At 45.2% G+C, this 27,655-nt stretch overlaps 1 protein-coding gene across 2 annotated transcripts in view; it reads left to right on the top strand.

The window, feature by feature from the left end:
* Nucleotides 1-27,655, top strand: part of TOX2 (TOX high mobility group box family member 2) — a 256,959-nt gene that overhangs the window by 74,711 nt on the left and 154,593 nt on the right. For both annotated transcript variants that reach the window (XM_065414429.1, XM_065414431.1), the window contains exon 2: nt 22,989-23,054. In XM_065414429.1, the coding sequence (XP_065270501.1) occupies nt 22,989-23,054 (66 nt within the window). The remainder of the gene's footprint in view (nt 1-22,988; nt 23,055-27,655) is intronic.

The following is a 27,655-nucleotide window of genomic DNA, read 5'->3' as shown; positions in this document are numbered from 1 at the left end:
AAATACCTTATAGCGATGGATTCAAGGAGCTCAATCTATTTAGCTTAACGAAGAGAAGGTTCAGGGGTGATTTGATTACAGTCTGAGCATCTACATGAGGAACAAATATTTAATAATGGGTTCTTCAGGCTATCACAGAAAAGTATAACATGGCTGGAAGTTGAAGCTAGACAAATTCAAATTGGAAATAAGCAGGGCCGGCTCCAGCTTTTTTGCCGCCCCAAGCAGCGAAGAGAGAGAAAGAGGGGGGGGAAAAAAAAAAGCCGCGATCGGCGGCACTTCAGCAGCAGCTCTACCGCGCCGCTTCATTCTTCGGCGGCAATTCGGCGGCCGGTCCTTCCCTCCGAGAGGGACTGAGGGACCCGCTGCCGAATTGCCGCCGAAGAGCTGGACGTGCCGCCCCCTTCCATGGGCTGCCCCAAGCACCAGCTTGCTGCGCTGGTGCCTGCTGCCGGCCCTGGAAATAAGGCATCAATTTTTAACAGTCAGAGTAGTTAGCCATTGGGACAATTTACCCAGGGTCATGGTGGATTCTCCATCACTGGCAATTTTTAAATCAAGCTGGGATGTTTTTCTAAAGTACGTGCTTTAGGAATTATTTTGGGGGAAGTTATCTGGCCTGTGTTGTACACAGGGCCGGCTCTAACTTTTTTGCCGCCCCAAGCAAAAAAATAAAAATAAAAAAGAGCGCTGCCCTGCCGTAACAACCCCCCCCCCGAGCGCCGCCCCGCCAAAAAACAAAACAAAACAAAAAACAACCCCCCCGAGCACCGCCCCGCCGAAACAAAAACACAAAAAAATACCCCCAAGCGCCGCCCCGCTGAAACAAAATAAACAAACAAACAAAAACCCGAGCGTCGCCCTGCCACCCCAAGATTGGCCGCCCCTTAAAAGGTGCCGCCCCAAGCACGTGCTTGGTCGGCTGCTGCCTGGAGCCAGCCCTGGTTGTACAGGAGGTCAGACTAGATGATCACAGAGAATCTATGATGATCACTATGAATATATATTCCCAGAGAAATTTCTAAGCATTTACGTTTAATTGCTGTTTCTTAACACAGCTACAGCCATATCCTTAACTGTGCTACTCCAACAGCATGACGCTACCCTGCAGCCAGCCTGTCTGGCCTCTGGAGGACTCCCCTGCATAGGTGAAGAGCTGCTATAGCGACTCCTATGGCACCCTGGTTCTCACCCACTACTCCTGGTGCAGGAGACATTGCTGGTAAAGATGGGCTTGGTTGGGGTTTCCTATGGCCCAGTGAACAGCAGCAGCTGAAATGGGCTCTTAGGGTTGTTGACTGAAGGTGCAGTTCAGAGGCTGCTCTAGTCTGTGTGTGGGGCCAGTCCTGCGTTGAGTCAGCTGAGGATCGAGATGACATAAAGGGCAACTTTGCACCCCACCCCCTCAAGCTGTGCAGAGCAGCGCTTACTGCTAGGGAGGCACCAGGATGTTATGTAGAAGAAGCTAGGAAATCTTGTGTCTGACTTTGCCACTGATTTGCTGTGTGACCTAAGGTGAGTCCCTTGGGGCCCGATTTTCAATAGTGGCTCTAAATGTGAGTACCTCCTTTCTGGATGCTCAGCTTTGATGCCTAGATAGATGCAGTGGGCGTAGAGGGAGGCTGTGCTTAGGGGTTTTGAATCGAGCTTGGGCAGCTGTTCATTCTACACACAGACAAAAATTGTGTAGGAATCTTTATAAAGCGCTCAGGATGGAATAGATGCTAGTTTGTCGTCCTTTCTGCCTGAGGTGGTAAACATCATCTTCTGTAAAAGAAGAAGCCACAGACACAGAACCATGGTGAGGCTTTGTGTATGGAACACCATGGGATCTGTAATTATAAACTGAGCTCTGGATATTTCCTTGGATGGTGAGTTTTATGAGAGAACTTCTTCATAGCAAGGGCAATATTATAACGTCACCTCTGCTTTCTGACAGGGTGTGCTGTTCCCAGCTCCCGTGTCCCTCTTCTCCCCGGGAAAGTTATCGGGCGTTTTGAAACACAAACCCAGAACTTATCACTGGTGTCATTTTTATTTTAAAACATACATTGGCACTGTGAACAGTCTTTGCCTTGTCATTGAGTTGAGCGTTGCTGGTGTTTAGAGAGAATCAAGCAACTCATCCCTGACCAATGCAGCCTAAGTGCTGATGAAATACAAGCAGATTCTTTTGTGTGTGTGTGTGTGTGTGTGTGTGTGTGTGAAGATATATGTCAGTAATCTTCATTATTAATTTATATGTAGCATCAAAAAACTCCAACGAAGATAAGGGCACCATTTTGCTGGGCACAATGCAAATACCTAGTAAGAGACTGTCCCTGCCCCAATGTGCTTACAGTGTAAATAGGGAGAAGTGAGAGAGGCGAACTTCCTTAATGAACACATTGCTCCTATTTGGTCTAGACAGTATTTGGTCCTGCCATGCGGGCAGGGGACTGGACTCAATGACCTCTCGAGGTCCTTTCCAGTCCTAGAATCTATGAATCTATGAATCTATTTGGTTTGTTGTTTGAGACCAAAGTGAAGATGGGGACACACCCAGTTTTCCAGATCACGGGTAGCAGTTAGGAAATAATCCTATCATAGCCCTTGATTTTTTTACTTTTAAATAAAATAGCGTTTTCCCATCACATGGTAAAATAATCTTCCTCTTTTTCGTTTTCCCTCCCAAAAATGTCACCTTTGTAAATTTGTGCTTCAAAACTTTTAGGGTAAAAGTTTCAAAATAGCTAGTAGTTGCATAAGTGCATTTTTGAAAATCATAGTATGTACCTCTGCAAAACTCATTTGCGTGCAAAATTGAGTGCAAATCAAGAGCAGGCATATTTTTCATTTGTGCATTCAACCATTTCTGTATGTGTGTACAAAAACCGTGCATTCAAATGATTTGTGTGTGCAAACTTGTTCATCTGTGAAATAGAGGCTGCTGTTCTGAGACCTCACTGAAACTTCGGTATGTAAAATGAATGGCTGTCTCCTTGTAAACTTCTGAGATTTTTTTTGCCCCTGCAGTTCACAGAATCCTAGAAATTTAGGGCGGGAAGAGGTCATCTCTCAAGAGGTCATCTAGTCCAGCCTCCTGCACTGAGGCAGTACCAAATATACCTAGCCCGTCCCTGACAGGTGTTTGTCTAACCTGTTGTTAAAAACCTCCAATGACAGGGATTCCACAACTTCCCTTGGTGACCTGTTCCAATACTTAACTATCCTAATAGTTTTCCTAATATCTACCTACATCTCCCGTGCTGCAGATTAAGACAATTACTTCTTTTCCTACCTTCAGTGGACACGGACATGATCATGACTTGATCACATTTATAATGTGCAAGCAAAATAAAGTCCAGACCAGTAATGCATGTACTTTGTGATTTAATACGGCTAATTTCTTAAAGCTGAAAACAATGATGAGTCTAATCAGCTGGGAGGAAGAATTTAATCAGAAAAATGTGAGAGATAATTGGGAATCATTTAAAAACATCTTACTAGATGCCCCAAAAGCCACAGTCGAGGAAGAAGGATGTATTGGTTAAAAACCAACCTGATTTAGTGGGGAAGTGGAGATAGCTTTATAGTAAAGTATAAAACAAATGGAAGAAAGGGGAAGTTGACACTAATTAATATAAATTAAGAATTGTAGAAAATTGATAAGGGAAGCCAAGGAACACAAGGCGAAATCTATGGCAAACAGAGTTAAGACAACAACAAGAAGTTTTAAAAATATATTAGGAACAAAAAGAATCTTGACAATGGTATTGGTCGGTTACTAGATGGAAATGGAAGAATTATCGATAATAATGCAGAAAAAGCAAAAGTGTTCAATAAATATTTCTGTTCTGGGTTTGGGGAGACAACAGATTATGACGTCTCATCATATTGAGATAACACTCATTCCATTCCTCTAGTCTCTCTGGAGGATGTTAAACAGAAACTACTAAAGTTAGACATTTTAAAACCAGCCGGTCTAGATAACTTGCATCCAAGAATTTTAAAAGAGCTGGCTGAGGAGCTTGCTGGACCATTATTGAAAATCAACATTAAGTCTTGGAGCACTGGGGAAGTTCTTGAACACTGGAAGAGAGCTAATGTTGTGCCAATATTTAAAAAGGGTAAATGGGATGACCTGGGTAATTATAGGCCTGTCAGCCTGACATTGATCCTGGGCAAGGTAATGGAGCAGCTGATACAGGACTCAATTAGTAAAGAATTAAAGGAGGGTCATGTGACTAACGCAAGTCAACATGGGTTTATGGGAAACAGATCGTGTCAAACTAACTTGATATCTTTTTTTGTTGAGATTACAAGTTTGGTTGATAAAGGTAATGGTGTTGATGTAATAGAGCAGACTTCTGTAAGGCATTTGTCTTGGCACTGCACAATATCTTGATTAAAAAACAAGAATGATGTAAAATTAACATGGCACCCATTAAATGGATTAAAAAGTGGCTAACTAATTGGTCTCAAAATGTAATTGTAAATAGGGAATTGTCATTGAGCAGGTGTGTTTCCAGGAGGAGTCCTGTAAGGATCAGTTCTGGGCCCCATTCTATTTAATGTTTTTATCAGTGGAAGAAAGTATAAAATCATCACTGCTGAAGTTTGCAAATGGCAAAAATCGGGGGATTGGTAAATAATGAAGAGAATAAGTGACTGATTTAGAGTGATCTGTATCTCTTGGAAAACTGGGTGCAAGCAAACAAGGTGCATTTTAACATAGCTAAACGTAAATGTATGCATCTAGAACAAAGAGTGTAGGCCGTACTTACAGGATTGGGGATTCTATCCTGGAAAGCAGGGACTTTGAAAAAGATTTGGGATTCGTGGTGGAGAATTAGCTTAACATGAGCTCCCAGTGTGGTGCTGTGGCCAAAAGAGCTAATGTGATCCTGGGATGCATGAACAGAGGAATCTCAAATAGAAGTAGAGAGGTTATTTGACTTCTGTATTTGGCACTTGTGCGACATCTGCTGGAATACTGTGTCCAGTTTGGGTGGCCACAGTTCAGAAAGGATGTTGATAAATTGGAGAGGGTTCAGAGAAGAGCCATGAGAATGATTAAAGGATTAGAAAATGTGTTTTATAGTGATAGACTCAAAGAACTCAATCTATTTAGCTTAACAAAGAAAAGGTTAAGGGGTGATTTGATTACAGTCTATGAGTATCTACATGAGGAACAAATATTTAATAATTACTCCTGGGGGAACTCTGCACCAAAAAATTAAAAATTCTACAACAAAAAAATGAAAATTCTGCACACAATATTTTAAAATTCTGCAAAATTCTACATATTTTATTTGTCAAAATAACACAATATAATCACACCAGTTTCAATTTTTTTCATCATTTATTTCAAAATATCTTTCAGCAAGTATGTCTGTAACAATACAGACAACAAAAAAGATTCAGGAAATGTTTTTTGACAAATAGACTCCTTATGAGGCATATTAATACAGAACTCTGAGTAATAATTCATTTAAACTACAATACAGAACCATATTTCCTACACCCCTCAGAAGCAGTGCAAAGGCTTGGAGGAGTCAGGGTTAAAAGAGGAGCTGAGGGAGAGGGAACTAAATTGCTGGGAAGGAGCCTGGGTGTGAACTTGGAGGGTTGTTGGGTATGGGTGGAAAAACTATGGAACAGGTTTTGGGGGAGGGGGGCGGAGAGGGATTGTTCGGGAGCTTCCCCCATGCAGACCCTGGCAGACCTCTAGCCTCTCCCATTCGGTCAGGCACATCTGCCCCTGTCCCCATGTGTTCCTGCACCCCCATGTGTCCCTCCACCCCCACTCAGACACCCCCTAACCCTATCCCCGTGTGGTCCTGCACCCCTCTGTTGTCCCCATGTGTCTCTGTGCCCCCACCCAGCCACTCCCCTGTCCCTGTGTCTCCCTGTACCCCCTCCCCATCTCCACATTTCTGTGCCCCACCCACCCACTCCCTGTCCCTATGTCTCCCTGCACCCCCTCCCCCTGTGTCTCTGTGCCCCCACCCAGGCACTACCGTGTCCCTATGTAGCTCTTCACCCCACCCCCATCACCATGTGGCCCTGCACCTCCCTCCCCCTTGTGATCCTGGTCCTGCACTCCCATTCAGCCCATGCCCCACTCTGTCTTCCCCCACTAGCCCTTATGAGCCCCTGTCTAACCCCACAGCAGCCCCACGCTGTCTGTCTCCTGACCTGGCCCGCTGCAAAGAAGGCAGGCCTCTTTCTCTTCCCTCGCTGGCAGGGAGCTGCTGCTGTGTTCTATCGCCACAGCGCCCTCTGGTGGGCAAAAGGCGGAACTGCAGGAACATTTAGGCAGAAGCTTTTTTCTGCGCAAAAAAATAAAAATATGCGTGGCTCATTAATTATGCACATGCACAGTAGCACAGAATTCCCCCAGGAGCAAATAATGGGCTCTTCAATCTTGCATAGAAAAGTATAACATAATTCAATGGCTGGAATTTGAAGCAAGGCAAATTCAGACTGGAAATAAGGTGTAAATTTTTAATGGTGACAATAATTAGCCATTGGAACAACTTACCAAGGGTGGTGGTGGTGGATTCTTCTCCACTGGCAATTTTTAAATCAAGATTGGATGTTTTTCCAAAAGATCTGCTCTAGGAATTATTTGAGGGAAATTCTCTGGCCTGTGTTATACAGAAGATCAGGCTAGGTGATCACAATGATCCCTTCTGGCCTTGGAATCTATGAAATCTATGAACTGCCCCCAAATAATAAGGCAAGAGAACCTCTGAGACTCAAGGGTACCTTTTTTTCCTGTCGCACTGATGCTCAGTCTGAGTGTTCTGGCTTTCATATGGCATTTATTGTATGTTACCTTTGATTGCAGTGAGAGCTGTTGTTTTTGTATCAAAACCAGTATCTCCTTGAAAGACTTCCACAGTAAAACCACGCTTGTATCAGGTTTAGAATCAGGTAGATACAGTCTCTATTTTTATTTCAGACTCCAGGTTTTATCTTTCAAAAAACAATGTTTCTAGATGCCTTTGACTCTCATATATTTCCTTTCTTACATGCTCTGTGGGTTCTTTTAGAACTTTGTACATTTGCTGCCTCTCTGAGTTTCCTGTGAAATACGAAAAGTGTTACTGGCTGAGTAGAATACACAGTCTCATTGTCACTTACTCCATTTGTTTCAGATTGTGTATATGCTAACCTAGTGCCAGTAAACATGCTGCATTAATTTACCCTCTTTCTTCCCTAAACAAGGCATGTTCCATGAGATATTTTCCATGCAAGCTCTGGTCTACTAACCTCATGATTATTTGGCTTCCATCTGCAACCCATGGTGGGAGAAGGAGCAATATACTAAGTGCCCGCTTTTTGCAGATAAACTCCTTTAGCACCTATTTAAGCGTGATAAGCAATGCAGGATGTGGTGGTTGCTCAGTATCGAGAAGGAAGCAGTGCATGTAAGACTTACAGTCATGTCAGTTTGGCCAGTGATCGTATCTTGCAAACGAAACAGCTTTGGGCATGGTCAATGATTGGATTGGAGGTCCTCAAAGAAAACCCAGGATATCTTTGGAAGGCATGTGGGTATTTTCAATAGAGACATTCTTCCCCTCTAAGTCAGTGCTGAGCCAATAGCTCAGCATGGGTTTTGTTTGCACTGTGCCGCTTAAAGTGCTGACTTTCAGACATTCAGCTCCCTTGTGGACTTTGAAGAACCAGTAAAGTACAGACTTATCGGACACATAGAGGAAAACGATTTGTTGGGGAAGAGTCAGCATGGCTTCTGTAAGGGGAAATCATGACTCACCAAGCTATTAGAATTTTTTGAGGGGATGAACAAGGGTGATCCAGTGTATATTGTATTCTTGGAATTTCAGAAAGCCTTTGTCAAGGTCCCACACCAAAGGCCTTTAAGCAAAGTAAGCAGTCATGGGATAAGAGGGAAGGCCTTCTCATGGATCAGTAACTGGTTAAAAGACAGGGAAAAAAGGGTAAGAATAAATGGTCAGTTTTCATAATGGAGAGAAGTAAATAGTGGGGTCCCCCGATGGTCTGTACCGGAGCCAATGCTGTTCAACATATTCATAATGATCTTGAGAAAGGGGTAAAGAGTGAGGTGGCAAAATTTGCAGACAATACAAAATTACTCAAGATAGTTAAGTCTGTGAAGAGTTACAATGGGATTTTACAAAACTGGGCAACAAAATGGCAGATGAAATTCAATGTTGATAAATGCAAAGTAATGCACCTTGGAAAACATAACCCCAACAATACATAAAAAATGATGGAGTCGAAATTAGCTGTTACCGCTGTAGAAAGAGATCTTGGGGTCATAGTGGATAGTTCCCTGAAAACATCCGCTCAGTGGGCAGTCAGAAAAGCTAACAATGTTAGGAACCATTAGGAAAGGAATAGATGATACGGAAAATATCATAACGCCAATATATAAATCCATGATACACCCAAACCTTGAATACTGTGTGAACTTCTGGTCAACCCAGCTCAAAAAATACATATTAGAATTGGAAAAAGTACAAGGGCAACAAAAATGATTAGGTGGATGGAACAGCTTCCATATGAGGAGACATTAAAAGACTGGGACGTTTGCAGCTTGGAAAAAAAGATGACTAAAGGGGGGATATGATAGAAGTTTATGAAATCATGAATGGTGTGGAGAAAGTGAGTAAGGAAGTGTTATTTACCACTTCACATAACACAAGAATTGGGGTCATGAAATGAAACTAATAGGCAACAGATTTAAAACAAACAAAAGGAAGTACTACTTCACACAACGCAACATGTGGAACTCGTTGCCAGGGAATGTTGTGGAGGCCAAAACTATAACTGGGTTTAAAAAAGAATTAGATCAGTTCATCAATTGCTATTAGCCAACATGATCAGCAATGCAACGCCATGCTTTGGATGTCCTAAGCCTCCAACTTGCAGAATCTGCAGTGGATAACAAGGTATGGGACACTCGATAATTGCCCTGTTCTGTTCATTCCCTCTGAAGCATCTGGCATTGGCCACTGTCAGAAGACAGGATACTAGGCTAGATGGACCATAGGTCTGACCCAGTATGGCCGTTCGTATGTTCTAGGATCCCCTGGCACGACTTTTAATGGTCGGAGTGTTAAAACCTTGGTGTCTTTGTCAAATTCTAGTTGGTTAATTATATTCTGCCCGTTGATATTTGTCTGTAGTTTCAGTTTGATAAATAATCTTCCTTCACTTCCTTTCCTGAACAGTCATTCTGAGGTGCTAAAGCTGTGTTGTCACCCAGCCACTGCCACAGAGGAGGTTGCATTGCACTGGTGGGTGAAGTGTTTCCTGGACAGGTCTGGCGTCCTGTATGGTTTTCTTTGCCCATTCCCAAACTCCTAGGAAAATCAGCCGGAGTCTGGGGTGAGCAAAGAGCCATTGGGCCTGATTCTGATCTTGCTCACCCCAGTTTGACTTCAGTAAAACTCCTACTCATTTACACCAGCATAAGAGAGAGCAGCAGCAAGCCCATGCTTTGCAAAGTGAAGTATGATTTGTAAGAGTTTATATTGGACAGTTTTATACAAGACACTGGAGTGCCAGGTGGGCTGAAAAATAGCAAACAAACTTGATTATTTGAATGATATTTGACTATATTAGGCCACATTTTGGCCTCAGTGGCAGCCCTGCAACTCCAAAAAACATGTAGCCCAGTTGTAACTGAGAGCAGTACGTGGTGTATTTAGGGTTGCATTTCTGTGGAGTCCGTCCATCTCTCATTTGGTCTGGGAGTAGGAAATGCAGACTGAGCATTGGGCAAATGAAGATGCAGTGAGGTTTGATTCACCACTCTGTTTATGCTGTTTTCTCTTCTCCTTGCAGTCAGGCGTGAAAGGGTTAGCCCAGAATTTTGATCTCTGCAGTATTTTCATGCTTATACATTCTGTTTCTCATTTCCATGACAAAGATTGCAGGAAGAGCAGAATAAGGTACAGAATTTCTCAGAGCAATTTTAAGACTGTAATGAGAACAGAAAATGGTAGGGGGGAATAAAAGGATTGTAATTAGAATATGAAATGGGGAAAAAATTAATCTATTTCCATGTCAGTCTTAAGACTAAATTCTCCTGCTGCCCATAGCTTTGAGTGGATGGGTTTTTATTTGTGAAGAATTTTCACTCTTTTGCAGGATCTGAAAGATCTACTTAAATTATTTTAGGTCCTTACTCCTGCCAAATAATGTGAAAAATAACAATAATATTTGGCACTTGGTGTACTGCAATTGCCATAAAAAACTTACACGTTCCCTTAGATAATTAAATAACATTACATGAGTACTTGCAGCACTCAAGATCTTTCCTACAGGGAGTGTAGGAAAATTATGACGGAGGATTGTGGACACTGGGCCCACTTCTCGGATGGTGTAACTCCACTGGCATAGAATTTGGCCCTGGATCCATTTATCTAAGATAAAATTGGGAAGTTTAAAGGTGAGGGCTGTACTGTGCATAGGGCTCTGACAGGCTGGGGTGCTGGAGATCTGCTAAGGTGGAGGCAGCTTTGATTTTTGCTATGGCCCTGCAGAAATGTCACCAGCAGGAGTCGCTGAAATGACAAGTGTCTCTGGGCACAAACCCCTTTTCTTCTAGCACTGCTCACTGTTTGGCTCTCACCCTGCCTCTGTAGCCTCTCACCCAACCTCTCAAAATGGCTGCTTCATGGCTCCACCGCCCAGTCAGCATCATTTCTATCCCAGTGGCAGTGCCTGTGAGCAGAGACTGCACAGCCAGGGCAGAGATGGGATTATGTACCCCCCCACACTCTTGCAGCTACACACGGGCACCCCCCCCGTACCACTGAGCAGCCCCAAGAGGCATGTTCTCGCCCAATGCACCTCCTGGGATGGTGCAGTCCTCACTGCATCCTCTCCAGGGCTCTGCACAAATTGCATAGCTAAATGAAGATCATACAGTGATGGGACAGTAGTAGAGCCATGAATAGAACCCAGGGCCAGATTTTGCTCTCAGTTACCCAGTGCTTTCAGGGGAGTTCATCTGGAATTGCAATGAGACTGCTCCAGACTTATACCAATGTAACTTTTTGGCCAGGATTTGGCCTGATCCTGATCTGCTGCTCTAAGCACTAGATGCCATAATGGATATAAATACCAGATGCTCTAGGCAAGGCAGTACGGTCACTAAAGCCAGAGCATCCATGATAAAAAACCATGATTTAGGTGTTCCTCCCAATTTAAAACAAACCAAAACAAACTGTGCTCTTGCAGTCCCACCAACTGCTGCTGAGTAAGACTCCTCCATGAAAGTGTATAGATTGATCTCTACAGTTCAGTGTAAGCCAGTGGGCTAACTCAGTGGCCTGTGCACCAAATAACTCCCTCTAGCCATAAGATTTCAGTCCCTTTTTCCTTTTAAAAATAACACACGTTCATCATATCCGTCATCTTCCTTTCCCCCGACCTGGGGTCTTCTGTGGAAGCCCGTCTACTCCCTACAGGTTTACACTCCACAAACCATCCACCAAGGAGTCAAGATTAACCTCTTTGCTCCTTTTTCCTTCCTAGCCTGCTCCCTGCAGGATTACACTCGGCAGACCATTCGTCTGAGTCGCATATAAACTGGGTTTTCTTCTCTGACCTGCATGCGGGCTCCTCCTGGAGCCTTCCTACTCCCAGCGGCTGAGCTCTTGCAGGCTTTTATGAGACCCAGATGATCTTCAAGCTATCACCTGATCCCTGGCCTGTCAGCTTCAGCTGGGAGGCAGCTGATTAGTCACAGACCCAACCCCCTTTAAAGGGCCAGCCATGCTGTGACACCCAGATTCAGCAGGGTACTTAGGCATGTGCCTAAGTTTAAGCATGTGACTTATTTCAGTGGAACTGCTCATATACTTAGTTAGTCACCATGCTGCGCTGGGCTCATAAAATCTGGCCAGTGTATTGGAGTGACAAAGGGTTTAAATGATTTTAAATTATTTGTTAAATATGAAATCATTTAAAATATTTAAAAACTAATGGCTATTGATTCTCATAATTTCTTAAGGTAATTACTATTAATGTGTTTTAAAATACTGTGTTATGACTTTATTTTGTTTTGAAAATAAAATGCTCCTCTGTTTTTATCACCTGCTAGTATTTGAAAAACAACCAACCTTAAATCTTGGTTTAAAGGCAAGAGGCTAGTTTGACAATTGGGCCACGATATACCCACAATAAGTCCGTATGTCTGATAAGTGCTTTTTAAACTGTCTATAGAGTTTTGATCCTTTATAAAGATGTCCTTGTAGTCCGCTTGCTTGTGGTCTATAGAGTTCAACGATTGCTCTAACTTCATACATAATAATATTTAACAACCGTGTGTAAAATCCTCCATAAATAAAAGCCAGATTACTTTTGTAGCACCAAGGCTTGCGTAGCCGTGCGAGGCACATAGTACTATTAATGCATGCTGGGCTGTTATATAGCCGTTTCAACGTATTCCTCTGAAAGGCAAACTATAGTAAGTGGTAAGCCTGGATGGATGTGCTCTAGATAGAAATGGAAATGTCAGTGCTGTCCTTGCAGTAGCATTCTGGAGGTTTAAGTAAATCTATTTTTGAACTTTTGACCTCATCTGACAGGACCAAGTGAGGGGAAATCCAAGCATTTCAGTGGACAAATAAATAATGCTAAATAGATCACTTTGGGCCAGAGGTTGTCTAGAGACCTTAATGGGGAAACTGCAGTTAAAGAGATTAGACTAACCTCAGTTGTGTATTCCTTGAAGGAGTCTGATGTTAAATTACTCCTATAGGAAATCACACTTGCGGCCCTGCGGGTAGCAGAGTACGATGGGGGCAGGGCAGAAGCAAATATTTCACATCCTTATGACTTGACAGAAATGTGTGTTGACAAAATAGACTCTTGACAGTGTTTGGAGATGTTTGTTCTAGTGTTAACATTCCAGCACATCCATAAAGCTTAGCCTGTTCAGCTGGCATCTTAGTTTCACTCCAACACCCTGCAATATGAGGAGTTCCGCAGACATGGGCCTATAAATATTATGGCAGAAATGCATTTGAGGAGGGATAAATTTTGCACTTCATAAAAAGTTTTGGTTTTGAAATAGTTCTTGTTTGCTAATAATTCACGATGGAAAAAACGTTTGTAATCCGTTGGCAAAGACAAGTTGCATTCGCCAGCATATTGGGTGTGACCTGATCAGATGCGTCCCCTTAAATCTCAATAACGTTTATGCCGATATGATCTGATGAAATTTTTATAAGTAACTTTTTTTTAAAAAATATAACGTGGACTATTCTGTACATGGGATTTTGGATCTCTTTGCTTAGTACTAGCAGTTTAAAGGAATTCACTGGACAGCATTATTTTCATCCATTAACCTCAGTGATTTTAGGGCTGCCAGAGATACTAGACTGACCTTCTTGGAGACTGAAACCCAGGCACAGGTTGACTAGAGTGCAAGCTTCTGCCAGCAACCGAGTATCAGATGGCCTCTAGAGAAGTGAGGGGAATTCATTCTGCAGACTCAACTGTTCCCTTGCTTCTCTGCCGAGGCAAACAGGTGAAGGTTCTTGTGATGTGGATACCTGGATGCTAGAAACCACCTGAGATGTCCAGTTCATTCCTCACGGGGCACGCAACAGCTACCTGATGATGATGACTTCTGGGCACTTCTGTCCTGGGCTGTCCTGGTCGTGATTCACTTGTTAAAGACTCTGTATCTGTAGTTAGTTTTTTTTTAAATTGTCACAGTGTGGCAAATACCAAGCATTGAACCATCATAAGTCAGGCTCCATAAGACTGGCCTAAAAAACATAAGATTAAAAAAACCCCAAATGTATGTCTTGTGGCTTTTAGTCTTTAGGGTTCACATTTTCAAGTTTTTTCTCTGCAAACTTGAGAACTGGAAATTTCCTTTTTTTAAATTGAAAGCTGAGAGTCTCATGTCACCCCATGACTCCAGAAGCTGAAGCTTTAAGAAAATCATCAAATATCATGTGATCTGTGAGAGTTGGTAACTCCTCTCAGAAGCTTGGAAATAAGTAATATGTCTTACCAATTTCGTCCATTCCGAATGGCAAACATTTATACTTGTTTACCCAGAATTGAGGATCTCACAACTGCTTTGGTTTAGTTTCTGCTTCATCTTCATTTTTTATTATTTTTATTCATTTTCATCCTACTAACATGCACCCATAGTGACCTGTGGGCACATTTATAAGTCAAAACATCCATCATTCTGCAAAAACAACTAGACAAAAGCCAGCCCAAAGTAGAATGAAAAAAACCCTTTAAAAATGCCAATTCTGTTCTCAGTATAGGGTGCTCCCTCAGCTGTTGCTGCTGCTGTGCAAATTTTTTCCTTGGTAAGAGCTGAATTAAGAGAATGGACATTTTTGTTCATTCTCCATGACAAACTGGACTAAAAAGGAAAAAAAAAAAGGCAAGCTACCTAGCATTTGGAGAACGTTTCCTAACAGACTAGAACAGTCTTCATATAGGTTGAGTTATGGACCTAAAGTATTTGACAACATGTGTGATGCTGCCGCACTTGTGCTAATAGCCCAGTTGATTTCAGTGGGGCTGCTCATTTGAATAAGGCTTGCAGAATCAAGCCCACTGTCCCATTTTGATAGTGGTCCCAATTCTCCACTGCTTTACCTCCTGTCATCATTTGCACCCTTTGTGCTAACAAATAAGGATTCTCTACTCAGTTCCACTGGTGGTAGCATTTTACAGCCATGCTGCAAAGGTGGAAATGGCCACACATGTTGCAAAGCCATAGAAAATCAGGCCCCATGAGCTCAATTCTGGAAGTCTTCAACAGGTCAGTAGGATTATAACCTCTTCTATGAGGTGGGTGTGCCTCATACTTAATATACATTGACTCCAAAAGCAAAACAGTGGGAGTAAGAGTGGCCAGCACAGCTGAACCACCTATTAGATGTTCTTTGTTTATATGTTTTACACTTCAGAGTTCCAGGGTATTTTGGCTTTTTTCTCCTGAAATTTTTGGGATGGATAAATCTAGCTGTTTAAATCTCGTGTTGATTTTGTAAGGCAAATTTCAGTTGGGCTTGTGTAGAAATGGGTTCTCTTAAAAATAGGGGCCTTGGTTCTGATCTCACTTACACCAGAATCACTCCATTGGCTTTAATGGAGTCACTACTAATTTGCACCAGTGTAAGTGAGATAAGAATCAGGCCCAGGGTACATACCCCTCTTTTCCAAGTTTAGATACACAAGGCTGCATTGTTCCCTGCCTGGCATTATCGTTCTCACCTTGGGTGTACAATGCTATCAAATCATTATGATCACAATTTGCATCTACTTTGCATTCACTTTACATGGGTGTAAATAACTAACGAAGGTGAGAATTAGCCCCACCCATTGATTTTTTTAATATAGTTTTTACTAAATAGTGGCCATTATTAAGTAATTACAAAAGAGTAGAAGAATGATTGAGACAAAAGCACAAGACTACATTTCTTTCAAATTAAAGAGGACTAGTAGAAAGTTATATCCAGCTCTCAGCATGCCTAGATCATTCAAAAATGAGCCAGATCAATTTTTATCAGAGATGGAGTATGATGAATGTATGCGCTCAGATCTGGAAATGGATTTGAATGCTGACATGCATGAGGAGTTACTCCAAAGTGAAATGGGAGGAAATAACAGCAACAAAAGGCAAATATTAAAATGTTTGTTTTCTGCAGTAAATCAGTGTGGAATGATGGGACTGCTTGTTTTCAAATGCATTTTGTGGCAAAATGATAATGATGAGAGCGAGCGAGCAAGAGAGCACGTTATTTATCTGCTCTACCTGGCTAGTGCATAAGTGGCAAACATCTAATTGAAAAAATATCCTGACTTGAGAATTTCTAATAAATTTGTTTGCACCCTTATAGCCTGGAGGGGAAAAAAATCTAATCAGCAATGGGGAAGTTCCGAAGTTTCCACTGCATTTTGAGTCTTGATTTTCAGCCTCACTGCTCAGGTTGGCAATCAGTGGCACAGTAATTTTCAGGACAGGATTCATTATAGTCATTATGAAGGAGTGGGGGATGGGAGGAAATGGTATAAAGCAATAAAACAAATTTGTTCTGCCAAATAGAATGATGTAGAGAGAGCTTTTCCTATTTCGAATTTGCTCCAGAGAAAGCCACTTCCAAATGAGGTCTATTTTCTATAGGTTTTCTGTGAAGAGGTGCTGCAAAAGCTCTTTCCTGAGTTTGCAAAATATTTGGCCTTAAATGGGTGGAAAAGTGAGCATGTGTGTGAAAAGATACTGCAGATGGATCTGTACAGTTTATATATTTATAGGACGGTAGGAATACTGTCACTTTGGAAAGAGTTTTAGTTTTTCTACTGCTGAGAATTGCTACAGTGAGAATAACTGATTTGTTTCAGTGGTAGAAACAATTATTTCCCCAGCAGAAAAAATTATACATATACGTGGAGCTGCTTGTCAAAGTGCTTTGTCATGTGATTCGCCTTCAGCATCCAAATATGCACACCCATGGCGCGGTAGCTTTCAAATGTCTCGAGTGTTGTCAAAAGTATTTGTGCTGTTGATTTACACCAGTGCAAGGCGTCGATCCTGCAATGGAATCAGCTGGAGAGGGCCTTTTTGGTCCACCATTGTGTCAGTGGGTTTCTGTGCAGATATAAGGGTCTGAGCTAGCTGATCCCATTGCTGGAATTGGTCCTAAATGAGCTCAGAACCAGGCCCTTGGTCTCTGAATTCTGCTAATGCCAAACAGGTTGAACAAGCAGAACCCCAGCCTCTAGAAGGCAGTATGTCTCTATGGGGCTGAGTCCCTGTGTCATTAACACCTGCACAAAGTGGGTGTGAAACGGTTACTATTCTGTTGTGGTAGCACTTTATACCCACTCTGCACTGGTGTAAACGAGAGCAGACTTCATCTTCTGCATGCTGAAGGCCCTGCTGTCAGAGTTCAGCTCCACCAGACTCAGATCCTGATCTCGGTTACATCAGTGTAAACCAGTGGAACTCCTCCAGACTTACACTGATGGGATGGAGGTTGGAGTCTGGGCCATTGCGTTTTAATGAAGTTGCATCAGGGCTAAATTCAGGGTGTGGTCTTAGCACTTGTACTCAGTCCACTCTACAGGCTGTTACCAGCGTGGCTTTGCCAGTGTGCGTAGTGTGCAGAGGAAATGACGACCTAGTGGTGACAATATCTCCAGTAGGTGAAAATCTAGAGAAATCCTTTGCCTTTCCACTATGCTTTATTTTCCCCATGTGATGGAGTTCACTCACCAGAGCACCCCCTGCTGGCCGTCTCGGGGATTAGCTCTCTCGGCTGGCGCACCCTCTCCTGGTGGTGTCTCTCCCACCTGTAGACCCACCTAAGTCCAGGAATCGCAGCGTCCTCTTCATGACTTGGAACCTACGGCCGTGTCACCATCCGGGAAAGAGGAGTATCTCCCAGTTCTATAGTCCAGACCCTTCCCAGTGGCGAGTGGGGGGGACCCGGGTCCTCTCGCTACTCTGGGTTCCAGCCCAGGTACCATGTGGATAGCAGCCTCTTGCTGCAACTCTCTAACTTCTCTGGCCGTGCTGCTTCAATTCCCTGGGCCACTTCCCTGTGGCTCCAGCACCTTCTTCACCCTCTTCTCAGAGCCTCCAGCCAGCACGTCCCAGCAGCCAGCCAGGAGCTCTTTTTTGCTCCCCCTGGTCCCTGCCAGCAACTGCTCTGTCCAAGGTGCTACCTTCCTGCAGCCCGCTAGAAACACAATCCTCTCTCCTTGGGCTCCCTACAGCAACAGACTCATTCTGGCCCTGCAGTTCCTTTTATGTGAGCCCACTGGGCCTGATTGGCTGTTCTGTGCAGCCTCCCTCCACTAAGTTGTTCACTGCGCAGCCTCTCTGGGCTGCTTTTAACGCCTTCCTTTCTGGTGTGGGGCGAACACCCCATCATACCTTATATGAACAAAGAGCTATATTTATTCACTCAGTGGTTTGAGCATTGGCCTGCTAAACTCAGGTTGTGAGTTCAATCCTTGAGGGGGCCATTTAGGAATCTAGGGCAGAAATCTGTCTGGGGATTGGTCCTGCTTTGAGCAGCGGGTTGGACTAGATGACCTCCTGAGGTCCCTTCCAACCCTGGAATTCTATGATTCATTTACCAGTCAGTTAATGCACAACCGGTATCTGTTTTATAGCCAGGAGCAGAAGAAACACACAGTGGCCAAGCATCTCCATTTCATCCTCTGGCTTGTAAGGGCAACAGGACTCTCTCTCCCTCTTGCTAAGACTATTGTGTAATTTAGAGCCAATACCGCCGACTCTAACTCAGAAATGCTTTAAGGCATATCCCATTGTATTGCCATAATTCATTTGTGAACTGAGTCTCAGGAATTGCCCCAGCCTTGCCTTGAGCCAGAGACAGTTCTGGAGGGTTTTTTTGGTTCTGATTCCGAGAGAGCTGTTCTAGCTGATTAACAGGAAGAGTTTTGCAGCTCCAAGGTTCTGGAGTCTAGTAATTGGATTAGTTGTCTGGTGCTGAATGCAAGGGGAGCGTGTAAGTTCTGATTGAGCTGATCCTACAAGCCTAGCCAGCAGAGCCGGCTCTAGGTTTTTTGCTGCCCCAAGCAAAAAAAATTTTGGCTGCCCCCCCACTGCACCCTCCTGCCGCCCCAGCCCTGGGTCACTGGTAACTCGCTCCCAGGGCGGGTCATTCAGCAGGAATTTTGGATGTGCACAGAACACAGACAGGATTGGTTCCCATATGGTTACGGAACTGCAGTAAAGTGGAACAATTTTCAGCTTGTGTGAGTGAAGGCTATCTGGATGCATATTATAAGACTGTCCTACATAAATGAGGAAAAGTTAAGGTGCCTTTATTATTCTTTTGTTCCATTCTTTGTTTCTATGGGGAATTTGCCAATGCAATATCACTGTCTTCCTTTTAAACAAATAAAACTAAAACTTAAATAATAATAATAATAATAATAATAATAATAATAAAAAGCAATGGCTGTTGAAAATAGCAATTCCAGTCCTAATAACCACTGGGAAGCATTTCTTGCTCAATTTATTCTACTTTTTCTACAGCAAGTTACAGTGGATCAGTATATTTGATTTGGGAGAAATGAAGTAACAGCTGCCCGAATTGAGCTTGAGCACGCCTGAATTTTGAGGGTGTTCAAATCTGGAAGGCAGGTGCTGGATTCCCTTTCTGAATATTAGCTAAATCTGGAAAAGAAAAGTTAATTTCTGCTTCCATGGCTCAGAAGTGTAAATCCTCCTACGTGCCTGGTACTGTATCTAAAGCTGCCCAGTCTAGTAGAGCCTCCCCTCCCTTACTTTTAATTTTAAATTCTAGTGGGATCCATGTACCTCCCTTGCTAGGCTTCAGATAGAGAGGGGCAATGTCCATTTAGTCCACCCAATTCTTTCTTTGGGGGAGAGCCCAGGGCTGGGGCGGCAGGAGATGCGGGTGTGGGGAGAGCCCAGGGCTGGAGCGGCAGGGGGTGCGGGTGCAGGGGGGGGGGGAGAAGAGCCCAGGGCTGGGGTGGCAGGAGATGCGGGTGTGGGGAGAGCCCAGGGCTGGAGCGGCAGGGGGTGCGGGTGCAGGGGGGGGGGGAGAAGAGCCCAGGGCTGCGGTGGCAGGAGATGCGGGTGGGGGGAGAGCCCAGAGCTGGGGTGGCAGGGGGTGCGGGTGCAGGGGGGGGGAGAAGAGCCCAGGGCTGGGGTGGCAGGAGATGCGGGTGGGGGGAGAGCCCAGAGCTGGGGTGGCAGGGGGTGCGGGTGCAGGGGGGGGGGAGAAGAGCCCAGGGCTGGGGTGGCAGGAGGTGCAGGTGAGGGCCAAGGCTGGGGTGGCAGGAGGTGCAGGTGGGGGCCAGAGCTGGGGCGGCAGGGAGGGGAGAAGAGCCCAGGGCTGGGATGGCAGGAGGTGCGGGGGGGGGGGGGGGCAGAGCTGGGGCGGCAGGGGGTGTGGGTGCAGGCGGGGGAGAAGAGCCTAGGGCTGGGGTGGCAGGAGATGCGGGTGGGGGGAGAGCCCAGAGCTGGGGTGGCAGGGGGTGCGGGTGCAGGGGGGGGGGAGAAGAGCCCAGGGCTGGGGTGGCAGGAGGTGCGGGGGGGGGGGGGAAGAGCCCAGGGCTGGGGTGGCAGGAGGTGCAGGTGAGGGCCAGGGCTGGGGCGGCAGGGAGGGGAGAAGAGCCCAGGGCTGGGATGGCAGGAGGTGCGGGGGGGGGGGGGGGCAGAGCTGGGGCGGCAGGGGGTGTGGGTGCAGGCGGGGGAGAAGAGCCTAGGGCTGGGGTGGCAGGAGATGCGGGTGGGGGGAGAGCCCAGAGCTGGGGTGGCAGGGGGTGCGGGTGCAGGGGGGGGGGAGAAGAGCCCAGGGCTGGGGTGGCAGGAGGTGCGGGGGGGGGGGGAAGAGCCCAGGGCTGGGGTGGCAGGAGGTGCAGGTGAGGGCCAGGGCTGGGGTGGCAGGAGGTGCAGGTGGGGGCCAGAGCTGGGGCGGCAGGGAGGGGAGAAGAGCCCAGGGCTGGGGCGGCAGGAGGTGCGGGTGGGGGGAGGGGCCAGAGCTGGGGCGGCAGGAAGTGCGGGTGCAGGGGTGGCAGGAGAGCCCAGGGCTGGGGTGGCAGGAGATGCGGGTGGGGGGAGAGCCCAGGGCTGGGGCGGCAGGGGGTGCGGGTGGGGGCCAGGGCTGGGGTGGCAGGAGATGCGGGCGGGGGGAGAGCCCAGGACTGGGGCAGCAGGGGGGTGCAGGTGGGGGCCAGAGCTGGGGCAGCAGAGGGTGTGGGCGGGGGAGAGTCCAGGGCTGGGGCAACACAGGGGTGCGGGGGGAGCCCAGGGCTGGGGTGGGGGGCGGCAAAAAACCTAGAGCTGGCTCTGTCCCTACCATTTACAGCAAGCTGCAGCATGAGGTTTCAGTTCCACTCCTTCCCCCTCCCTTTCCTGTTAATTGCGGCCGAGGGAATGCTGGGAAATGTAGTTCTTTCCCTGCTCCAGGGCTGGCTCTATAGGCAGGGAGCTAACCAAGGAACTACAGCTCCCAGGGCTCCCTGTTGGTTCTCAGGTCCTATGCTGGATTATTGCGCCCCTGCAAATTTGCCGCCCCAAGCACCTGCTTGCTTTGCTGGTGCCTAGAGCCGGCCCTGCTAGCCAGGTCGTTCTCAAGCTGCCTCTGGAATGGACTCATCTTTGACCAGCCACGGGGAGGAGACCTGCTGCAGTCAGAGACTGGAGGGAAAAGGGAATGGCTTCTTGCCGAGTTTCCAGCTGGTATAGAGAGAGAAAGTTCCCTGCAGTCATGGGGTCTGATTTCCCACAGTCTTACTCTGGTGCAGAACTGGAGTAATGCAAAGGTGAATCAGGCCCGCCCAGAGCTTCGTAAACTGAAAAGAAGAAACGATTTCTCTGTGTCCTCAAGACATTTTAATTCCAAAGCAATTAAGGCTTTTTCTAGCCAAATATAGGCCTATAGTGCATCTCTCCTCCGTATTTTATAAAGACTCTGGTCAATGTGACATGGCCTTATGCCTATAACAAGGGTCTAGAACAATGCTTCGGAATGCAGGGTGCTTAGCTCATTAGCTCCTGCTTGTTAGTTTGAATTAACAGACCCAGGGCCACTGTGATTTGCAGGGTGTGTTGTGTCTTCCAATAGAAGGGAAAAAGGGAATGCTGCTATCCAGTAAACTTTTAGAGATTGAATATTTAATCATAAGCACTTTAAACTGCCATGCTTGCCTCCTCATTGCCGGTTACAATTTGCCGATGAATAGATACCTTCTCCCATGAGTCCCATTTATAACCTGCCTCTTTTCCCAAACAGCTTCCTACTCAGTGCTCGCGATATCCTGGTTTGCAACCAGGAAGGCAAGTGTGGTATCAGGAGTAATGATGTCATTGACTGAATCAAGTAGCTCAAAAAGTGCCAGGCTCATACATGCATAATGCACATGTAACAGTGGTTTAGTGTGTGTGACCCTGTCTCTCCTGGGTAGCTGGCCGTGGCCACTTTAACAGCCTACTACTTACAATAGCTAAAGCAGTGTACTTTTAGCTCAAGTGGCAGAGGCCTGTAATTTTGGTGCTGACGATCCTGATTTTGATCGGGTCTCTGTGTGTGGCCTCATAAACCTAGGATCAGTTATTCAAGGAGCATGTAGGAATCATGCCTAGCTAAAGATAATCTTGCACATTCAATGCATGATCTTTGTTTCATACATTGTTGCAGTTTTCCTGGCACAGGACTGTGAAGAAGGCTGAATGGGAAAAAGTGTAGCTGTTACTTACACATCTTTTGGTCATTAGTAGTGGCGGGAAAAGAAATAAGGAATAAAAGATTTGAAAGTTTAGTGTGATTTTTAGTAAGCTCTTAGGCTGGTTAACCTTTGCCCCAACTATGTCTATGGTTTTGATTTGTATGGTTATGATTAAAATGGTTAATTCATGATTTTTCTAAATATCAACACAGCAGTGCTTTGACATTCTAATCAATGTTCACGTCTCCCTTTATTATAATGTATATATGATCCAGAGCTGTGCTGCAGCGCCACGCTAAGAGTATAGCTAGCTTTTCATCATGCTGCAAGTACAATTTTTATCCCTACTTTCCCTCTGACAAAACCAAACCGTTCTGCCTAGCATTTTCCCGTAGGGCCTTCCGTGGAGGGGCTTTGTTTGTGAGAGGGCTGGGGGTAACTGAGCAAGGTGTCTGAGAGATGGGAGGATTTGGAAAGTCAGTTAGTCTCAGTAGGCTTTGGTGCCTTTCAGTATTTTAGGTCTGTTTGGATGGTTCCTTTTTGAGTGTGTACTGTGGGTCTGTTTCAGACTCTCACATAGCTGAGGTTATAACCTGGGCCCAAAAACCCTAGGCAAGAAGTTGAGTAAACAGTTATTTAAAACAACTAACTATTTTGTTCCTCAGATCTTGACTCTCCATGTTGAGGGGGGTGGGAAATGCATGGGATCCAAAAAGCCCATCGAGGACAGAGGGAGGTAACATGTTCTGCATTTCACTAACTGTCACTTCCTTTTGTCTTTCCAGTTTGACGGGGAGAACATGTATATGGGAATGAATGACAATAATCAGGAGTTCCTATCAGCGAATCAGGTAAGGGTCACTTTGCTTATGTGGGCTGGGAAGACGCAGAGGGTGGCATTTTCAAAGCGCCTGAGTGATGCAGGAGCAGAAGTCCTATTGACTTTGTGGACTTGTTCTCCTAAGTCATTTGACTGCTTTGGAAAGTTCAACCCAGAGAGACAAATTCTGCTTTCATTTCCATCCATGCCACACTGCCGGTGCCAATGAGCCATCATGAGTGTAACAAAAAAGCTAGAGTACTAAAACCAGCAATGTGGCCATGTTGGCCAGGCCAGCTGCCCAGATACATACCTAGGATATCAGACAGGATTGTCCTTGGGTAGCTGGCCTGAGTCACTCCCCATGCCACCATGGCCACACGGCTATTTTTAGCACACTAGCTCAATGAGCACTAGCGCATGTACGTCTACTCGACCTGGGAGTCAGACCTTAATGATATGGTCCCATGGGACAGCGCGTCAGTGCCTCCCAGTTGGAGAGGTGCCCGATGCTGCGTTGGCGTGTCTCATCAGGTCCTGCTACCCGTTGAGCAAAAATACAAGTCTGTCATGAGTATTTCTGAAATGTAAGGTAAGGGCTTTAAAATGGGATGCAGGTTAAAGTGTATCTATTTGTAGGCTTAGCTCCCATAGCAGTGTCCATTGTAAACTATGCCAAGTAAAGTTGTGTTAAGTTATTGCATCACATATTTCATAATAAGTCCGTGTGAGGATTTCTATCCAGGCACAAAATATTACCAGCTTCCTAGTTCCCTGGAAGCTGATTATCTGCTGTCTGGGACAAGGTTACAGTATATTCCTGTTGTTCAGGCTTCTCACGTACCTCGTCAAGGCTATAAATTTTGAGGCTAGTGAATCATTTGTTCACATCTAGATCAGATATTGAAAACGATGTAAAACAAATGTTAAACTGAAGACAAGAAGAAAAATTGTTTGCCTTCTTGAGAAGTAGCGTACATGAGCTTCTCAGATCCATGCAGAGAGAGAGAGACACTCTGCCATAGGCTTTCAGAGACAGCATCAAATGGTTCTGTTGCACCAGCTCCAAAGGAGAGGGGCTGCTCTTGCTCAAGACATTTCTGAGGGTGGAAAAGGCTTGTATGTTGCAATCATCAGGTGTTAAAATGACTCAGTGGAAACAAATACATAGCAAGAGCAGTGCCTTGTGTTTTGAGAACAAGGTCACAATAAAATAAATACACCAGATAAACCTAACAAGTGACCAAAACCCGCAACCTAGGGTTCACCCTGTCTGCTAAGCCCTGGGTGTGCAGTCTGACCTCCCCAAAGACAGTTTCCCACCTCAGATTTCCAAGCACCCATTTCCTGAGCACCTGGGCAAGGAAAGGGGGAAGCTGAGCTTGAATTAACTCTTCTTTCATTGGGAACTGGATAGTGCTGCTGACGAGCTAGGATTTTCCTGTGTTGTCTGATCTCAAAGAGCTTGAACCCACAAGGCGCTGAGCATTCTGGCCCCAATGCAGCAAAGCTGGGAGCCCAGTGGCAGTTCTTGTAGGTGACACATTTCTGAGAGTACCATGCAGCTTGTGCCTGGCAGGACAGGAAGGGGATGCCCCTTTTGATAATCAGTGCTTGTTCTCATTTGACTTGTCCAGGAATTGTAAAAGGGCCCCAGCAAAGCGCAGTGCACCCGCCACGCTTCGATAGTGGGGCTGAAACAGCCAGGGAATTGTCTGTTGCTTATCAGGATCAGATGCAAAAGAACAAATGATTCTCAAATGTCTGAACTGAAGCCACTGGGATTGCAGGTGTTTAGCATCTTTCGGGATGGAGACCAAAGTGTATTAACGGAGTATGAATATAAGAAGGGCTGGGAGTCTTTGTGTTAGAAAAAACTCAAGGAGCAATAACTTTACATACTCATCAAGAAAGGTCAGAAGTTCCCAGTCCAATGCACAGCATGACTCACCTGGCCACTTTGAATATGAAATCAGTAATATCGTGTGGGAGAATGGACTGTACTGGGACCTGAACTGCAGCCAAAAGGAACCATTTGTATTTCCTATTGTAAAGTGATAACATTTATCTCTCAGACCTTGTGATATCTTGCTTCCTTATTATGTGGGTAACTTGAGGGAAACCAGAATAAGAAGCACTGCTAAGAGATGATGAGTAAATTCCTCTTAGACAGAGGAGATGACTTTCTAATAAGGAAAGGCACATTGTCGTGCACTTGGGAATAAGTGTGCAGATTTAAAATAGGAGAAGGTTAAAAAAAAATTTAAACCCTTAAATCTAGTAAATAATTAATTCAAATGGAAATTCAAGCCATGTTTTAAAACACAAAATAAATTTAAAAAAATTAAGACGGGAGGAATTAACTGTGGCTGGGCATAGGATCAGCTAAGGTTAACACTAAAATTTCCAAAACACACAGCCCTCTCCCCCCTCCCCCCCCCCCAACACCATATCAGCAAAACCCAAAAGGTGATTTCTTATGTGTGATTCTGTTGTAAAAGAGAGACCCCCCTGGGGGAAGGGCAGGGAGGCTGAATTTTCCATGTCTCAAAGGAAAAGCAAAGCAGAGATTTAAGCTCCACCACTCAGGCTACTGGCTGGCTACAGGAGAGGCAGTTTGTGAAGGGTGAGGTATCTTTCCAAGCCCTTTCAATGCTGAGGAGGGGAGCATGGTAGATATGAGGGAGGACATCGGCGGAGCCAGCATGATGGGGTTTGGTTTGGAGAGACCAGCATGAAAGGACATGCTGCCATCCAGGAAGGGAGGTCAGTGGCAGCATGATTAAGGAGGCAGAGGGGTACTGAACAGTTCCTGTGTGCAGCGCTGTATGTGTCTGTTAGCATTCTGTATGGCGTTCTGTCAATCCAGTCTGGGGCCTCGTAGCCTGACTTGCATGATAGCTTAGCTGCCTTTTCCACCTTTTCTTTCCTGTTGGGGAGAATATTTTTCTTTCTGGGGCCCTCCAGCTTGTTAGCTGAGCTGCGAGAAAGCTCAGGGCTAGTGATGTCCTTTGCTCCTGTCTTTACTAGCAGGACCCCTGTCACCTGCCCTCCCTGGCACACCTGCTGGGACAGCTTTGTGGCTCTTATTTGCTTTCCAATTATTGCCGCTTTTCTTTGCTCTTTTTTATTGTAGCCCTGTAAATTGAGGTTTTCCCAGTCGATCTGCATGGGAAGGAGGAGAGCACATTTAGTGTCTTCCTGAATTAATCTGCAGAATGATTTTGGGCTCCCATTCTGATGCCTCTAGAGCAGGGGTCGGCAACCTTTCAGAAGTGGTGTGCCGAGTCTTCATTTATTCACTCTAATTTAAGGTTTCGCGTGCCAGTAATACATTTTAACGTTTTAGGTCTCTTTCTATAAGTCTATAATATATAACTAAACTGTTGTTGTATGTAAAGTAAATAAGGTTTTTAAAATGTTTAAGAAGCTTCATTTAAAATTAAATTAAAATGCAGAGCCCCCGGACCGGTGGCCAGGACCCGGGCAGTGTGAGTACCACTGAAAATCAGCTTGCATGCCGCCTTTGGCACCCCATTACTAACCCTTGCCAGGGGGGAGAAGAGAGCAGGGATAGAAGCAGGACGGAAGGAGTGAGAGAAATTCGGTCCAGGCCCTGAAAGCATCCCGATGTTACCATGAGGTTTCATAGCACATTCCAAAGTTGCCAAAAGGAGCTTTACCTGGTGTGTAATGGCAGCAGTCATTTGGTATTCCCAGCTTCCACCCTCGTTAGTCGCTAGCCCTGCCATTGTTTACTTTCTCATGATTGCTTGTTTACCTAAGAGCGTTTTATTACACTGGCCATGACTTCATTACTAACAACACAAGGGTTCTATTACAGGGAGCGCTCCAGACGTTATTTAGTGTTTGCCAAACACATTACATTCAGGAGCACAGCTCCAGAATCTTATTTGAGAGGCAGGTAAGTCACCACCACAGGTACAGCTTTTTAGCATGCATGGGAACACCATTCAGAACCCACGTTCCTTGGGGATAAATAGAAACCATAGTTACTAATTGTAGCATCCATTACATTATAACCAATGGATCTGTTTTTTTCTTCATTTCCTGTCCTGAACTTTTGCATAGTGCCACTGTGTACTGTTAGGTACGGCTTCCATATGAGGAGAGACTAAAAAGATCAGGACTGTTCAGCTTAGAAAAGAGACGACTAACGGGGGATATGATATGACATCTATAAAAACATGATGGTGTGGAGAAAGTGAATAAGGAAGTGTTATTTACCCCTTCCCAAAACACAAGAACCAGGGATCACCCAATGAAGTTACTAGGCAGCAGGTTTAATATAAATACAAAATTATATCTTTTCACATAACATACAACTAATCTGTGGAACTCATTGCCATGGGAATTTGTGATGGTCAAAAGTATAACTGGGTTCAAAAAAGACCTGGATAAGTTAATGAAGGATATGTCCACCAATGGCTATTAGCCAAGATGCTCAGGGATGCGACGCCAAACCTCTGACTACTGGATGCCAGGAGTGGAAGGTGGGTGGATCATTCCATAATTGCCCTGTTCTGTACACTCCCCCTGAAGCTCTGGTATGAGCCACAGTCGGAGACATTCTACTGGGCAAGATGGACCATAATTTGACCCGTACGGAAG

Source organism: Emys orbicularis, chromosome 12, assembly GCF_028017835.1.
Source record: "Emys orbicularis isolate rEmyOrb1 chromosome 12, rEmyOrb1.hap1, whole genome shotgun sequence".
NCBI classification, from domain to species: Eukaryota; Metazoa; Chordata; order Testudines; family Emydidae; genus Emys; species Emys orbicularis.
Note: the sequence above shows the minus strand (reverse complement) of the source record. Positions and strands in the feature narration are given on the sequence as shown.